General features: G+C 32.7%; 1 protein-coding gene across 2 annotated transcripts in view; it reads right to left on the minus strand.

Moving 5' to 3' along the window:
* LOC123712162 overlaps positions 1 to 16,713 on the minus strand; it is a 90,424-nt gene that overhangs the window by 18,849 nt on the left and 54,862 nt on the right. For both annotated transcript variants that reach the window (XM_045665139.1, XM_045665141.1), the window contains one exon: positions 117 to 180. In XM_045665139.1, coding sequence (XP_045521095.1) covers positions 117 to 180 — 64 coding nt within the window. The remainder of the gene's footprint in view (positions 1 to 116; positions 181 to 16,713) is intronic.

Below are 16,713 nucleotides of genomic sequence, written 5' to 3' on the forward strand. Positions count from 1 at the left end.
AATTTAGTAAACTAAATTACTAATTAGTCTTAAGGCTATATTGTAGATTATACAAAAACATGTTTAAAATGTAATATGTGTGAGCTCAAAATTGAATGATAAAATTATTAAAATACCTTTGATATTGGTTCTTCGCTCCATCCCGCACAGTTGGCCATACCTTCCAGTTGTGTCAGCTCACTGAAATAGAAGATATCATTTATTATACAAAACAATTATATTGATTTTTTAAATAATTTCACAACGACCCATATAAAATTCAATTACGTATTATGCCATTCAAAACACATAAAGATGAAACGGTCATACATTACGTTGAGTTACACAGTCGTGTCGGTTCATACATTCGTCATATAATGCTTAACGGTACAAGGTAGTGTATCAAATTACTTGAACATAGTCATATAAAGGACGCATGATATAAAATTTAGAACTTACTAAATACACACACAGAAACACACAAAATCATAATAATATTAATCAAAAAAGAATAATAACAAAAAAATATGGAAAGAAAAAGTTATGTGCGTGTGTTGTGGTAGTAACTGGCCCTGGATCAGCATTAGGAAGGCCAAGGTTGTTTGCGATACCAAGGACAGATCCCCGATAACAAAGACTGCGCTTACTGAATGCTGCCTTCGACACTATCGACATCTTCATATGTTTGTAGAGTGAGTTCACAGTAGCGATATTCTGTATATTATGTTTTTAAAATTAGATATTTAATTATTATTTTTTTCGTCACTATCCCATAAGCTTAGTACTGTAAGGATAATGTATGTATTTTTTTAAATAAATAAAAAATAATTACAGCTATTAAAAAGCTAGCAGAATTCGACTTAGGGTCCTTCAACAAAAGGGCGTACCAATTCATAAAGGGCCGGCAACGCATTAGCGTGCCAGAGCATATATCAAGCAACTGATAATAAGTTGTCCTAGACAAGATTTTTGGATGTTCGAAAATGGCTGCGGTATAAAGAGAGGTGCGCAACCCGCCGGTCTGCGCAAGTGATCATCCAAGTCAATATCGAAATTTAAAACGGTTTTTTCTAAGACAAACCTGAAAGGCGTCTTTTAACTTTTCGGTTCCACCCGGGAATCGAATTTAGACCTCATGATTTGCTATCGAACGTGCCTAGATGATAGCACGACAATAATAATAATTCAATTGAATAGAGACGCCTATTCCGTCTACAACTCACGTTTCAGTCCACCCTCATAACTTTGACCATTTACGATAAATACATTTTCTTTGTGAGAAGGTAATTAAATTTTATAATGGTAATAAAATTTTGTTTATTATCAGTAAAAGTGGTCGACATTATACATATAACAAATGTTATTTGACGATTCTTTAAATATCTGGACACAGTTGTGCGTATTAATAATATGTAATACAAGTCTGTAGCTACCAAAGAAAAATATAATTCCCTTAGAAGACAAACTCTAAGACTTTTCATAGCAACATTCAACTCATGAGCAAATTAGGCAGTCATTTGTAATCATTGTAACGCTGGTTTACTATAACTATACTTAATTAGTCAACTTTATTTTGAGGTGAAAGAAAATCAGCATAACGTAGCGTTTGTTACAAAAACCGGAGATCATTCGTCTCAATATGTCATATACCGTAATGCGATCACAACCATTAATGTTTTTATAGAAAGGGGAAATCTTTTCCGTTCGCTATGGACAGAGTTACTTATATAGAGGAAGCTAGAGATGACAAAACTTCTAAATCGATCAATTACCAAAACCAAGACGTATTTGTATAAGGAATATGTAAAAGGTTTATCAGGAATAATGCAGAATTTTAATGGTGAAATAATTTCTAAAATAGGGGTCTTATTTATTTATTCATTGAGGTAACAAAAAAAAAACATCTCTAAAAGTATAAAACAAAAAAAAATTAACACATTGGATATATGTGATTCACTGATCACTGATAAAAGTTCTATAGTTTTGGAGCTTTATCAATGCAAAAAAACAAATAATTATTTCCTCTTTATTATTAGTGTAAAAATCTCCATTTATCGCACTTACAGACTACAGACTGCACTTTATACTAGACAAGCAGTGGAATTTTATAACGGTAGCAATATTGTTTTGTAACACCGTAAAATCTATAATCCACTGTAACTGTAGATGAAGCGAATAACAATAATTATTTCCGTAATAGTTAAGGTGAATTTGAAGAAAATCTTATTGAAATGAATAATCAATTTTTACGCTATTAATCGGTTATTTACAGAAAAGTAAATGTTTATTTAAGATTATCTTTGATGAACAAGAACAAGAAGAATTGTCCATAGTTGTCACAAAGGCACGATATAAAGCTCCGATTTTAATAGGTTTTTTAGTGTATGGAGTTAAAAATATGATGTCTTGGTGCCCTCTAGACAGAGCTGGTGTCCTCAAAGCCTATGTCTCTTTTTTAAAGATTTATACCTGAACAACGCAACATAATTCTGCCAGCTTTGAGATTCTGCCACAAGAAATCTTTCCCTTAATTGAGTCTGTAAGTTGAGTTTTTGGACACTTTCTTATGTCAATCTTTAGTAAATTATATAGCAATAACTTAATCTAAAGCCTTCAATAGTTGGTGAATTTACCAAGGCTAGATTGAAATGTCACATCATTTGAAGAGAAAATTTATAAATTTTCTGCCATAGAGTAAACATTTTCAAATTTTAGTCTTCATTAAAAAGTTAGCTTTATATCCAAGTTATAACTCTTAGCCACTCTGATATACAGAATTATACGCACACACACATAATCACATGCTTATACATTCACGCATTCCTTTTGTTTGTTTAGATTTAACACTAAAACTGTCTCTGTAACTTATCTGTGGGACTACTAAACCAGTTTTAATATTAGTAGAAGTTAATTTTTAGTTTGTGGTTTTTAAAATAATATTCTTATTATTCTTACGATGTAATTGATTATTGAATTGGAAAAATTAGTGTTATCCGACTATTTTTCAACAAATTAAGTCTAATTAATGGGTTAAACGTATAACTTAATTCAATTTTAACATACGCAACTTATATGTTCGATAGTAATGTAACTTATTTACTTAATATCATTAGACAGGCGTAAAATGATATTAATTTTACAAACGAAGCAATCAAAATATGAATATTTGAATTCGGAAGTCAGCCTCTTTACATTAAATTAACCTGCTTTACCTGCTCGGCTAAACTTCCTCGTGATCTATTGACAAATTTATATACAATTTTGATGAAATCTTTTAAATACGTAATTTGTTTGCAGTTACCGAAGTTTTCTAATTTTACGGTGTATTTTGTATTGTCTAATATATTCTAATTGATAATACCTTACTTATGTAAGTTTATATTGTGTTTATTTTTCCAATCTATCAGTGGGCCGAGCGTTGGCAAGCTTTTAAAAAAAAAGTCGAATTACTCGACTATCAATACTTTCAGGTATGCCTAACTCATACCTTCTAAGCGGTTTGGAGGTTTTGATAATGCGTAATAATTATACCAGGAATATAATGGACATATGGATGACGTAATAGAACTAGCGGTGAAAAACTAGATTGATGTTGCTCACGAAAAGAAAGAAGAAGACTATTTAAAGATATTTATGGAGATGGCTTTTATCCTACAAGGGGCCATACAACTAGACATATCTAACAACGTATATTAATAAATGTAAATTAAAAAATTATTGTATGGATTAAGTAATAAAGTTTTAATTATAAACATCAGTGACATAAACAGCCATGTCATTGAGGTCTTAGTAGAATTCGGTGCTTAAGGAACTACACGTGGTGGTTTACTGCGCGAGGCTCTGAATAGTAGAAGCACTGGCAGCGCCGCCGGTCTTATAAGAACTGGAACGATTTTTTCTTGAAGGACCCTAAGTTGAATTGATTCAGAAATACTTCAGTGAGCAGCTCGCTCTACGTAGTGGTGGTGCGTGCCAAAACTGCCTTAAGAAACGCTCAGTTGTATCACGGATGGTATTTTGTATTCTGCTTTGACGTCCGATGATGAAACTCAGCTGCAGGTAATAGTAAAACGATATTATAATCCTCAGTAGAACTTAATACGGTGCTTATAATTTTACCAAATTTATAACTGTCAGTACTTTTACTTTTATAACCCAGAAATATACTTTCTCGATTCGTCAATCTGTTTATTTTACGGTTCTGATTCGGATAATGGTAGCCACAAAATATTAATTATTTAAGTAAAAATCAATGAAAGTTAGTAAAAGAAAGTTGAAATTGATAACCATTGTAACAGAAATACTATGCTTAAATTATTTTTCGAACCTCCAACGCAAAAAAGGGTTGTGATTTTGTGATTAGCAGGAATTTATGAAGTCTAATTTAGCTTTATTGTTTACGCATAGTGGTAATTCTTAAGTTTTCTTTCCAACATATGTTTGATCGAAAATTGGAACAAACACGTATGATGCTACTCCAAGAAGCTCTTATATTTGTAATAGTATATAATACATTTATAGGAACCAATAATGGATAACGATCCCAGGGCCTCCTTGGCATTTACTAAGTTCAGTAGCTGTTAAGTTATAACTATTATGTGAATTCGCTATTGTGAGATGTTTTTTTAACGGAAGTACTGCCGGCGTACTGCTTTTTGGTTCAACGGTCGTCGGAAGTCGGGGAAATTTCGAAGCAATTGCATGTTGTATTTTGTACCTACTCGTTTAACGACAACGAAGAATCGAAAACTAAGGCTGAATCTAAAAAAATCATCTAAACTCCTTATAAATCTCGACTTTTATAATATACAGATATGTTTCAAAATTACAATAATATCGCTATACTAATATATTGACGATAAATTTTACTAATGACGGAATATTAACGTGTTACGAGTCGTTATATATAACATAATAGTAACTACTGGTTCGAACCGTATATTTTATATATTTATGTGATTTAAAATAGTAACAGAAGTTACATTGCTAGTTGTTTTCATCCGTTGTATGTATATGTATATAAAACATAGTGTTATCAATATGTAGGCATTATATATATGTATTATAATTCTTGCTGGAACATCGTCAGGAAACGATCATGTGTCAGACATGTTCATACATAACTTGAGAACGGCTGGACCGATTTTCATGATTCTTGATTGCAGTTACGGCGGTTCAGCTTGTAAATAACAATTATCTAGTAAATAATGTCTCAATACATAAATGGTTGTGGCGCAACTGGAATATGCAAGTGAAGTTTGTAAGAACTATAATAAGAAAGCAGTACATAATTAAAAAAAATATGCATGGCATACGAAATGAATTAATTTGTATTGTAATATATGCGTCTGTGTGCATCTGTGGGAATGCATCGCTCGCTTTTGTTCTGAGTATAACGTGTGAATGGTCTTATTGTTTTTAGGCTAGTGATGTGGCAATATCGATAGAATTAGACAAATTAAAATTACACTTTAATAAAGAAACAGAGCAGTGATCGTCTAGTGACTTCAGTGTGCGACTCATCGTTGAGATGGACAATCATCAATGGACTTTCTTTCATTTAACATTCGTCCGCACGGTCATGCAAAAGTGAGGAAAACGGCTCAAAAAGACAACGGTGTGTGTCAGGCACAGGAGGCCAATTAGATTAACTAGTTATTATGAAACCGATACAAAGATGTACCTAAAAAGGTGTAGTGGCACTGAATTATTTTATTTATATTATTAATATAAATAGAATACTATGTTTTGTTTCATTTCAAATTTCAAAACGCTTTTGTAACGTTGACAAAATTTTATGATAAATATAAGGCAATCGTAAAAACACCACGTACTATGTTGCAATTTAGTATGAATTGTTAAAATTATGCTAAAAATATTTTTGTTATACCTATCTAACAGGATTTTTTTAACCATTCAGAACTAAAGGATAAAAAATCCCAGACAAGTATTAATAATAGATAGGGAGGTGTAAGATGTGCATCACCTACATGTAGGCACAGACCGAGAAACGCAGAAATTTTGATGTAAATACTTTGGATTGACAGTGAGGAGGAGGAGGAAGAGAAATGAGAGTGAACACGAAAAGACTATGTAGCATAACAAAATGTTCCATATGTTAGTATGTAACTTCTTAAGGTAGATTAAGTAAAAATTTCGAAACGAAATTAAATAAATATGTCACTATTAAATACATATTGATTCGCACCCCATCACTAAAGTCAAGGACCTGTCAAAGGACAATTATGTAAGTCTGTGTGATAGTTATCTACACGAAACAATACTTAATGCACGTGACAAAAAATTTAAACTGTAGCAAACAACATGACGAGAACAGTTGTAGATAACTTAAGTAAAACCTATGTTACTTGTGTAACAGGCGCGGCCGCACAGAGCAGAAAAAACGGCTCAAATCAAAAAGTCTTTCCTCCAACTTTGATTTGGTTCCCTTTGGAGCAGAGACTCTTGGGCCATGGGTTTCATATGCACAAGTGCTAATTAAATATTATATTTAAGTTGGCGACTGGTAGTACCCACTGGTGACCCCAGAGCTGGGATAACTTTTTATAGATTTGTAATTATTATTATAATTACTATGTACTGTAAGAATATCGTAAATACTGTATATTTTGTGTAAATATATCGCTTCTCCTGTATTACAATAGGGTAAAGGCAAAAATTATTTAAAAAATAAAAATAAAAGAGGGTTTGTGTTTATTATTACTAGGATTCTACAATTGTGTTGTATATATCAAATTAAAGATATTTTTTTCATGTACATACATTTTTGTTATGTATTTAGTAATAGTTAAAAAATAACTAAATGTCCATTACAGTAATTTAACTAATAGGACTAAAGAGCAAAATCGTTTTACGAATGTTTCACTGTTTAAACATTCACACAGTTACGGACGACACAGTAAGCGCACATTACAACGGCGCATTTTGACAAGTGTCTAGAACGTAATAATTTATTACCAATCTTTTCGTACATATTAAAGGGATATATTAGGTCCTTACATATGAAATTGGCGTTTTGTCGTACTGGCCACTTTGACCTCAAATCAAATCAAAGAGGAGGTCTCTTTGGTTAGGAATTTCAAACTCAAATTTGTACAGCTATTTACTCATGTATTTGTGCTTCGATGACCGTCATTCAGTCGATGTTTTTTTCTGTTTGCGTCATTCATTTTACAAAATGGAAAACTTAAAGTATCGCATTCTTTACGAGTACGAGTTCCGCCGTGGCACTAGTGCTGCGGAAACGACTCGAAGGGTGAATGATGTGTATGGCGGTCATGTTGCAAAAGAAAACACAGTTCGTTTTTGGTTCCAACGTTTTCGTTCTGGAAATTTCGACCTGCAGAACAAGCCCCGTGGACGGCCTGAGACCCAAGTTGATAATGAAGTATTGAAGGCTATTGTGGAAGCGGATCCATCGCAAACCCCGTCTGAGTTAGCTGCAGGCTGCGGTGTTAGTGATAAAACTGTTTTAATTCACTTGAACAAATTGGGAAGATTATAAAGCTTCAAAGGTGGGTACCTCACGAATTGAGTGAAGCAAACCGGCAAACGCGCGTCGACTGCTGCGTTACATTACTGAACCGGCACAATAATGAAGGTATTTTAAACCGAATCATTACCTGTGATGAAAAATGGATTCTTTACGATAATCGGAAGCGCTCAGCGCAATGTTTGGATACTGGCCAGCCAGCCAAATCCTGCCAAAAGCGAAAATTAACCCCAAAAAAGTTACTTGTAAGCGTTGGGTGGACTACTGCCAGTATTGTTCATTGCAGTTTTCTCAAATCTGGCCAGACTATTACGGCTGATGTCTATTGTCAGCAATTGCAAACCATGATGGAAAAGCTAGCGGCTAAACAACCTAGGCTGGTCAATCGCTCCACGCCACTGCTACTTTACGATAACGCTAGACCACACACTGCACAACAGACGGCTACCAAATTAGAAGAGCTTCAATTGGAATGTCTAAGGCATCCTCCGTACTCCCCGGACCTTGCTCCAACAGATTACTATTTTTTTCGAAATTTTGACAACTTCTGGCAAGGGAAAAAATTTAACTCTGATGGGGCAGTCCAAATCGCCTTCACAGATTTTATTGATTCCCGTCCGACTAGTTTTTTTCGTAAAGGGATCAATGAACTACCTATGAGATGGCAAAAGTGCATAGAAAACAATGGTTCATACTTTGATTAATTAAATATATTATGTTTAAAAATATTCGACTTTTTGTTCCTCCCATACAAAACGCCAATTTCATATGTAAGGACCTAATATTATTACCACTCCTCTTTTGTTTTTAAACTGTAGCATTTTTTTAATAATCAACTTTTATGATTATTTCGTAGATCTAAACTAAACGAAAGTTACTTTTTTTCTACTGAAAGTAACATATAACATAATCGAGTATTACTAACATTGTACACAAAATCATAAAAAAATAAAGACACCCATGTGTCGTTTTTTTATTAGTACTCACCAAACAAGTCAAAATTGAGAAATATTAAAACAGTCATAATAGTGCTTTACGGCTGTTCCTCGAGTCAAGCTATATATTAGTATATTATGTTTTACTAAAGCTATCAGGGAATTGTTGGAATTTATTTGCATTAGAGGATAAAACCTTGATAAAAAAAATACTGAGATTTCGGCCGCTACAAACTCTAATCTAATATGACACTGGCCTCTTTGTGTATATCAGACGACTCGACAGATGATATCCTGTACTTTATTTGTGCACTTCACTTTACTCTTCATATTTTTTTAGTCGTTCCCTTACTAGCCTGGAAGAGATTGCTTGTTAGCAATAAGCCCGCCCGTTGAATCAATTATAATTTTTATGTATTATGTTGTTTATTTTTCTAAAAATGTAAGGAAGTGTAAGTAAATATCTAAACATTCTTAACGTTTCAGATTCCTACACGAAACACGAGTTATGTTCTGTGGCGGTTGTTGTAGATATGTTAAATGAATCACTTTGAAGCTGGGTGTCAACTAACTTTTAAAATAACAAAAATGGGGGGTAACGCTAACAAAAACTAACTACACACTTCAATCAATATACAGTCCTTTTTGGACATTATCGGAAACAAAAATGTTGTATTACAATTTATGAGTATGGAAAAAAGTAATGGGCGCGTTTAGGCTTTAACTAAAACATATTTATGTTACGTAACTAATAAATATTATTAAAAAAATACGTCAAAAGTCAAAGGAAATCAATTTATCAATAGGTCCATAACGGTGTTCCTAACAAATGTATCACTTTGCAATTTTTCCCACAAACCTGCTACTGTAAGTAGATTACTACAATCGCGCGGTATCTTTGAGAACTTCTCAAACTTTAATGACAAGCAGTATAGAAAATTAATAAACAGAATTATCTGAAATTAAGTGATAGCCCAGGGGGCTCGCAATTGGGTTGCCGACCTTTTAAGAATCGGCACGCTCTTATAAGGGACATATTAAGTCGAGTTGGTTTGGAAATAGTGGTGGTGCGCAAGAAATTCTACCTTAAAAAACGCTCAGTTGTGGAACGACTTACATGAAAAGTGATTTAAATATTACAATTCTTATAGCTCTGTTACATAAGATAATATTGTTACATAAAATGTGTATATTACAAAGGGTATGTTGTTCCGTAGTATTTAGTGTGAAAGTGCGTAGATGGTGTATAACCGCCTAGTTATACATTATTGGGACCTCATGTCAAAACAATTTATTGGAACGAGTAAAATATAGAACGGTTTGGTGGCCGTTGATACAAAATGTTATATTTAAATAATAAGCCCTGAGTACATACCTCGTTTCCATATATTGTTACCATGAGAGGCACACAAAGGAATCTGATAATATATTAGTAAAACCTTGTTTTTACAATTGTTTACAAAACGCACAAACATTCACTAAAAAATATAAAATTGAGTATGTAACCTTATAATAAATATAATTAACAAAAAGGTAATAATAAAATTGCGTCTAATATAATCTAAGTGAAAATAATGTGACCGGCCGAATTAAAATATTTTTGTTCATCAATATTTATGAAAATAAAAAATATGTATTTCCAGTGTATAGTCTTAGACATAAGCTGTATTTACTATAAATATTTATAAAAATATGCCAGCATAAAATTAAATTATCGTTTATTGCGGAAGTTTAGGAAACACTTCAAATAGAACCGGTTCCTCGAGAGTGTTAATACTTCGGTAGAATTACCGACTCCCGTGCCATTACTGGCTGACCGATAGCACCCACTGGGCCACGCCCCAACAATATTAACGCTGTTCTCAGCGTTTCCACTTTGGATTTATTTTTATCCATTATTATCCATTACCACGATTTTCAATATACAGTCAAAAGCGTTTACGACGTATAAGGTTAGAAAAACATCCCGGTTATATTGATCAAAATCAAAGGTTCTAAATTCTATTGTATTAGGTAATTAATAACAACGTGATCGACTGTTACGACTATTAGCTTTTACAACCAAATATGAGTAGTACCTTCGATATCGTTATAACAGGTTTTGACTGTGTTCTTAAAAAATACCAAACGCAAAAGTCCAATGTTTGTTGTTTTTATTGTCGTTAAATTTAAATACTACACTCACTCCATCCGCTGTGTGTGTGTGTGTGTTAAAATGTGTGTTGATGAACCTAGATACAGACAGAATAGATGATAGATCTCAATGTTTTATATATAGGGAATTAAAAAGACCCTAGTACGGAGGAGGAAAACATCGTGAGAAATAACATACATTGGCCCAAAAATCAACGGCGTGGATCGTGCTAATGCTTATTTAAAAAAATAAAACAAAAACCAGAGTTATAACTGTTTCAGGCAGGTAAGACGGGTTTCATTTTGTTTGTTTAAAAGATAATATATTATATGAATCAACAATTAATATCAAAAGATTAATCAAAATCAAAATGTTTATCTAATACTTGCTAAAATGCTGAACCAAAATACTGAGAAAGAAGTTGATCAATAATACTACTATATTACTAGATATATTAGTTTTTTTGTAAAAGTTAGGTTATTTATTTAATTTTGTAAGTCTATTGACTACAATTTCGCACGAGTGCAATATATAGGTGTTACAGTGAATGATTAGAAATATTGTTATCATTTGGTTATACAACAGTACGTGTATAATTTATAAACCTTTCTCTTAAATCACTCTGCCATATCATAAAACAGCCAACAGCAAGCAGATTTTTTTATATATTACGTAGATAATTATTTATTAGAAAAAACTAAATCACTATTGTACTCTTTAAATAAAGTTAAATTTAGTTTTTACTTGGATTCGTCTCTTTAACTTTCAAAAACATTAATAACTAATATTACAAACGTACCTATATATTATGATCTTTACACACTTAAAAAATCAGAATACAAGAGAAGGTCAACTCTCAACTGTTGGGTGCGTTATGATTTGCTAACATTGAAGCTGTCAAATTACGTTTACGCTGATAAAAATACTGACTTCTGAAGGTGTAATAAAACAGATTTTTTTGAATAATATAATCAACATTTCTGTATCTATTTATGCATCTTTATTTAATTTATATGGTGACATTTAAAAGTCCATTATCATGTTTAATCAGAGCGGAAGTCGATCTAACAGCGTACTTGTTAACATAAAGTTACGGGATACAATTCACCTGGATTTCTCGAACCTGTATGTCATGATAGTAGATATAGTGCTAATGTATGTTATAAGCCACTTAAACATATAGAGTATGTAAAATAACTATAGATTTATTTTACGGTTATTCACCTATTTTAGTTTCGTGACGTGAATGTTCGTAATGGTGGTAAATTTAGACAAACTAATATTTTAGTGTAAAATGATTAGGAATTTCGTTGATTTTATAAATTGACGGATAGTTCGGAGCATTCATGATTTTAGGCTATGTGTCATTTAAGATTTATGTCAGGAAAATACATTTTAGTTATTGTATTATATTAAGTATTAAAGTTCTCTTGTATCCTAATATGTACAGAGATAACACCCTCTAGGAAAATGTAAGTAAAAAAATACAATCTCTACTTAATCAACTACTAAAAGCTGACTGAAGATGTGATTGAATTTTTGCTGTAATTGGAGAAATGTAATTTAATTTTTGTGAATGAATTAATGAATAATAAATCACAACTATAAAATTTCATAAATCACAGACAGCGCTTTGCATTTCTATGTTCCGTGGGCGATCACAGAAACGGACAAACAATCGTTGCTCTTTGACGCTTGTATGCGTCCCCGTGACAGGAACAGGTAATGCATGGAGTTACTACTCAATTAACTTTCTTGAATCTTATTAAGATTGTTTCGTTCAGTTAAAGTAATAAAAATCAATAGAATAATATAGAGATTTTGAAAAAGTATGTCAATATTTTTCTTTTATTTACTGATGTCAACATCTAATATTATCAGAATACTTGTTCGAGGAGAGCAGTGTTGGCTAGTTAATAAGGGATACTCAACAATCAGCTATTACAAATCTATTTTTTATATAAAAGGAACAAACGGGCAAGATTCTCATCTGATGTTAACTGATACAGCCGCCCATGGACACTTTCTTTGTTAGAAGGCTCGCCATTTGCTAACCTTTTAAGAATTGGTACGCCGTTTACTCAAAGGACCCTAAGTTTAAACAGTGGGCAACTATTATGATTGTGGTGGTGCGCGGCCACTGCCTTAAAAACGCTTAGTTAAAAGATCAGGAACGACGGACGTCGAGGTGATACGGATTGAACTTTCTGTTGTACCTTGACGTTTGATGATGAAACTACGCATCAGGTCTTCATACACTCTCCATGGACGATGCAGAGAAATCCCACATCTTTACGCGAAGAGTGACTAATCGTCGTTCGAAACGCTCCACGTTTATAACGGTCAAGTGAAAGAAGGTGGTACGGGGGATCTATACTATACTGTACACCAATTCGTAAAAGGCCGGCAACGCACTCGCGAGCCCTCTGGCATTGAGAGTGTCCATGGGCGGCGGTATCACTTAACATCAGATGAGCCTCCTGCCCTGTTTGGCTCCTGTTCTATAAAAAACATGGTTGTTTTTTACTTTCTACATTCATAGTTGTTAAATAAGATAAAAAGAGGAGAAAACCGGCATGTCTGAAACTCAAAAATAAAGGTATGTGTGAGATGATTGAACTGTAAAAAAAGATAAAAATAAACAGATATTATTGACACCAAAACCCATAGGGTTGGAATATTACACATAATTACTGGAATATTACATACTTGACGACGTTTCCTATTTATTCATAAAGGAAAATATAGTGAGAAAATTCTATACAATAATTTGGTGTTAAGAAACGATGATATTTGGTTTAAACTGACCGCGAATTATCACACCGATTTTCGATTACCGTTAAAGCACACAATCTTCAGTGAAAGTAAAGTATGAAATCCAACGACAATATATGGTGATAACTTTCATTATTTAAACGCTAATACGAAATGTAAGATATATTTTTCACAGCATTCGAATTATTATACGTAAAACTTTTTTTTTAAATATGACGAATTATTTAATATTTGATTGTTTATATTCTATTAATATACTTAGTTACCTATTTAACATGAGGCATTTAAAATGTTTGAACCAATTAACATGATAAAAAATATATAATAGTACTTTTTTATAGAACAGGGGCAAACGGGCAGGAGGCTCTGGTGACAGTGATACCGCTGCCTACACTCTTAATGCCAGAGGGCTCGCGAGTGCGTTGCCAGCCTTATTGTGTCTTATAAAATCCGACAATCTTGCATCTATTGACTTCGGTTTGGAATCCGCGCTATTCGTGCCATAACTGTATACTGATTGAGATTCACTGCGATTTGTGGTTATGACTATATCTAAAGTGTTGTCTTATTTATATGAGGTATTTTTGTGTGTTCCAGTATTATCAAACGTATGTATGAATCCACAGGACTGTCAACAGAAAGGAAATTATTTATTTATTTAAGTAGAATATAATATAAATTTTATTCAAACAAGATACCATACATAATGTTTTACATAGTATATCTAATCAATACGTTGATCGTCTGTAAGTAATGATTCCCGATCTACCTATAACCTCGCTTGCAATTTGTATTGAAAATACTTGAAATAGGATTACATTCTAGAAATAATTTTACAGTTGTATTCAAGCTGCTAAATTAAGACAATTAAATCACTTTAAAAGAAATTTGGACTATCGACCGATATGCTATGATAAATATACATGTCAAAATACATATGTTTGGTTTGGTTGGGTTTTTTGGACTCAGTTGGACTCAGTGAAGCGTACTTCATACGCTCTTCTCTTGTCCCCCTCAGTCCCTTGACTCCATAAAGTGATGGTGGCAAGAAGTGTCTTAAAAACCAGTTTGATATGGAATACCTTTCCATTGGTGACGTGAGAGGCGTATTCTCAAGTCCCTATTCCAACTACTTCCCATTTTGTGGAATGCCAGACGCAGTTATTATTTTGGATAAATAAAATTATCTGTAAATTATAACAGATATTTTAAGGTGTATAATTATGAAGCACGTCATTATATAAAATTGCAATTATAAAGCCGGCAAAGATAAAAGTTAATTTGGCAATAAAATTCCATGTTACATTTAATATTTTATCTTAAGGCTTCTACGCTTTCTTGAACCTGAAATACATTTATTACGTCCCAATGACATCTTATTACGAGGAAAGTTCTAACATAATCATTAACGCTCTACTTTGTCGTAATCATACCTTTTTGTCGATACCTAGTTTACCGATTCTGGGTCATTTGAATTATTGAAAAAAGTATAATTATTACGCTTATATTTACGTAGTTACTATTTGGATTTTTTTAACATTAGGAAATTTCTAGAATATCACAAGAGTAGTGGACATTAGGAAATTTACAAACTATATAAAAAAACAGATCGTAAAATTAGTTCTATTCAATAAACTTCAAGAAATCCAATTTATATTTGGACGTGCGCTTGAATTTTTGTAATTTTCTTTTAATTATAACTATGTAGGTTATAAAAATTATAAATACTGTATATGTGAATGTTATGGTTACAAATTAATTAAGATCATAATGCATTGTCCAAGATTCAAGAGCATAAAAACTGACCGATCACGTCGTGTCATTTTCGATTATTTTACAGTTAACTTTGCGGCCTTTATAGAAATATCGTGACGATGTTTTTAACGATTTCTGTGAACTATGAGTGACAGAATAAATTCGGCTTAATAACAGTTGAATTATAATAATCAGGTCATAATACCAAATTAAGTTTTATATTCGCAACGAAATAAAATGACTTGAAGTTACAACAAATAATATTGAAACAAGAAATATCGTAAAATTTTTGTTTTCGTTTTACTTTCCTGCCGGGGCAAATTCTAAATTTGTGCATTTTGAGGTGTAAGCCGCTTCCCTTTTATTAACTTATATGTAGCTCTTACATCTCCCATTAAAAATTTAGAAATCTCAATACTTGGCGATTAAAAAGAGTGGCGGAAAGTTTCTTGCCAGTTCTTCTTATCCACTCTACGCCCTTGACTTGTGAAACTGGTAGTAAATGTAAATTTACAATTAATTTAACTTTTTGACGTTCATAAATGCACTAGTTTACCTATATGAATAAAGATATTTTGAGTTTGAGTAGTTCCAGCTGTTTCAGCCCCCAGGAAGCGCACATTCCATAGTTTTATCATCTTTTGCCTTATTATTGAAACTACTATAAGTTATTGCATTTAAGTATTTTTTATAACAAGAAACACTTTAGCCAATCGATTTTTACTTAAGTAAAACATTAATATCTGTTCTATAAAAAGGTTGAATGTTTAAAGACATTATTAAACATAATTGTATCATAAAAACAATTTCCGAGTTACTGTAACGACGTATTGTAACTGTCAATACAGGTTCGGGTTTCGAAGAAAGTAACCAGTAGCTCTAAAAGAAGATCTTTGTAAGTAATGTACAGTTTTAATTCTCTTAAGTATTTTAGTACCGCATTGTATATGCCTTATTTGGACTATGTATGCTCCACGCATGGCCACACTAGGGTGATTCCACACTAGGTAATACAAAAGTTCGCCCCAAGTATTGTAATTATTGAACTATTTAACAAGAACTAATAATAAACGGCTCAAATAAAATAGCTTTTCTCCATCTTCGATTTTGTTCCCTTTGGAGTAGAGACTTGGGCCGTGGGGTTCAAGTGCTCAGGCGCTGATTAAAGATTTAAGTTGGCGCCTGGTAGATAGCACCGGCGGCCCAAGAGCTGGTGTTTTCCTCGCCCAACGAATAAGTATCGCAATGAAGTTAGGAAAGTTTGTTTGAAGTTTCTATTTATTATTTGTATGTAGGTCCAGAAAATTGGAAATACTGTATATTTGCTTAGTTCAAATATAATATAATAGTTGCTGCTACATATGTATGTCACTATTATATATAAGTAGTGTTGGCCTAGTAGATTGAAAGTGCCTCTTAATTGGTTGTGAGTTTGCAGCATGGCTGTACGCCAAGTTTTTTTATATGCACATTTAACACTCGATCATACGCAGAAGGATAAAATCGTGAGGAAGTATACTTTAGACCCAAAAATCGACCCGCTCGCATAACAAACAGGTTTATTTGTCATATAATCTAGAAATTAACGTATAAGTATCTCATAGTTTTTTTTTATAGAACAG

The sequence above is a fragment of the Pieris brassicae genome, chromosome 7 (genome assembly GCF_905147105.1).
Source record: "Pieris brassicae chromosome 7, ilPieBrab1.1, whole genome shotgun sequence".
Classification (NCBI taxonomy): Eukaryota; Metazoa; Arthropoda; class Insecta; order Lepidoptera; family Pieridae; genus Pieris; species Pieris brassicae.